Source organism: Corvus brachyrhynchos, unplaced genomic scaffold (assembly GCF_000691975.1).
Source record: "Corvus brachyrhynchos isolate BGI_N302 unplaced genomic scaffold, ASM69197v1 scaffold1061, whole genome shotgun sequence".
In the NCBI taxonomy this organism is placed as follows: domain Eukaryota; kingdom Metazoa; phylum Chordata; class Aves; order Passeriformes; family Corvidae; genus Corvus; species Corvus brachyrhynchos.
In genome coordinates, this window is record NW_008236140.1 from 6,168 (window position 1) to 8,166 (window position 1,999).

General features: G+C 60.4%; 1 protein-coding gene across 1 annotated transcript; it reads right to left on the bottom strand.

Moving 5' to 3' along the window:
* Positions 1-10: 10 nt before the first annotated feature.
* On the bottom strand, positions 11-1,216 carry LOC108446041 (leucine-rich repeat extensin-like protein 5; the record flags this gene model as incomplete). The annotated part of the gene is made up of 1 exon (XM_017731440.1): positions 11-1,216. A coding segment is annotated over one exon (1,206 nt), but the record flags the coding sequence as incomplete, so codon positions are not given.
* Positions 1,217-1,999: the final 783 nt, after the last annotated feature.

Sequence of the window (1,999 nt, forward strand, 5' to 3'; positions counted from 1 at the left end):
ATCCCAAAAGGGAGGATCCCTCCATCCCAAAAGGATCCCTGCATTCCAAAAGGGAGGATCCCTCCATCCCAAAAGGATCCCTGCATTCCAAAAGGGAGGATCCCTCCATCCCAAAAGGATCCCTGCATTCCAAAAGGGAGGATCCCTCCATCCCAAAAGGATCCCTTAATCCCAAAAAGCTCCGAGGCCGGAGCGGGGCTGTGTCGGGCTCGGCAGCGATCGGGGGGTGCTGAGCATCCCAAGAGCAGCCGCCGCTCCTGTTTTTTAGGATTTTTAGGTCTGGGAACAAGGAATGGGGTTCAGGGATCGTGGCTGTCCCAGAGGGATTTGGGATTTGTGCCCAAATTTCGGGGGGCAGGAGCTGGAGTTGTTCCCGTTGCGGAGAGCTCGGCCCTGGCTTTCCCGGCCATTCCCAGCTCTGCGTTTCGAGGAACAGCCGGGAAAAAATGTCTCTGCTGGCTGGAAAAGGCTCCGGGGCTGGTGGGGACACGGGGTGAGGGGGTGCTGCCTGGGCTGGGAGTGGGGATTTGCTCCTGGAGCGGGATCTGTGAGTGGGGATTTGCTCCTGGAGTGGGATCTGGGAGTGGGGATTTGCTCCTGGAGCAGGATCTGGGAGCAGGGATTTGCTCCTGGAGTGGGGATTTGCTCCTGGAGCGGGATCTGTGAGTGGGGTTTGCTCCTGGAGTGGGATCTGTGAGCGGGGATTTGCTCCTGGAGTGGGATCTGTGAGTGGGGATTTGCTCCTGGAGCGGGATCTGTGAGCGGGGATTTGCTCCCGGAGTTGGGATTTGCTCCTGGAGCGGGATCTGTGAGTGGGGTTTGCTCCTGGAGTGGGATCTGTGAGCGGGGATTTGCTCCTGGAGTGGGATCTGTGAGTGGGGATTTGCTCCTGGAGCGGGATCTGTGAGCGGGGATTTGCTCCCGGAGTTGGGATTTGCTCCTGGAGCGGGATCTGTGAGTGGGGTTTGCTCCTGGAGTGGGATCTGTGAGCGGGGATTTGCTCCTGGAGTGGGATCTGTGAGTGGGGATTTGCTCCTGGAGCGGGATCTGTGAGCGGGGATTTGCTCCTGGAGTCGGGATTTGCTCCTGGAGTGGGATCTGGGAGCGGGAATTTGCTCCTGGAGAGGGGATTTGCTCCTGGAGTGGGATCAGGGCTGGAGCGGGATCGGGGAGCAGGGATTTGCTCCTGGAGTGGGGATTTGCTCCCGGAGCGGGATCAGGGCTGGAGCGGGATCGGGGAGCAGGGATTTGCTCGTGGAGCGGGATCTGTGAGTGGGGATTTGCTCCTGGAGCGGGGATTTGCTCCTGGAGAGGGATCTGTGAGTGGGGATTTGCTCCTGGAGCGGGGTCAGGGCTGGAGTGGGATCTGTGAGTGGGGATTTGCTCCTGGAGTGGGGATTTGCTCCCGGAGCGGGATCAGGGCTGGAGCGGGATCGGGGAGCAGGGATTTGCTCGTGGAGCGGGATCTGTGAGTGGGGATTTGCTCCTGGAGCGGGGATTTGCTCCTGGAGAGGGATCTGTGAGTGGGGATTTGCTCCTGGAGCGGGGTCAGGGCTGGAGTGGGATCTGTGAGTGGGGATTTGCTCCTGGAGTGGGGATTTGCTCCTGGAGCAGGATCTGGGAGTGGGGATTTGCTCCTGGAGAGGGATCTGGGAGTGAGGATTTGCTCCTGGAGCAGGATCAGGGCCGGACCGGGATCTGGGAGTGGGGATTTGCTCCTGGGGAGGCATCAGGGCTGGAGAGGGATCAGGGAGCGGGGATTTGCTCCTGGAGTGGGGATTTGCTCCTGGAGTGGGATCTGGGAGTGGGGATTTGCTCCTGGAGAGGGATCTGGGAGTGAGGATTTGCTCCTGGAGCAGGATCAGGGCCGGACCGGGATCTGGGAGTGGGGATTTGCTCCTGGAGTGGGATCTGGGAGCGGGAATTTGCTCCTGGAGAGGGGATTTGCTCCTGGAGTGGGATCAGGGCTGGAGCGGGATCGGGGAGCAGGGATTTGCTC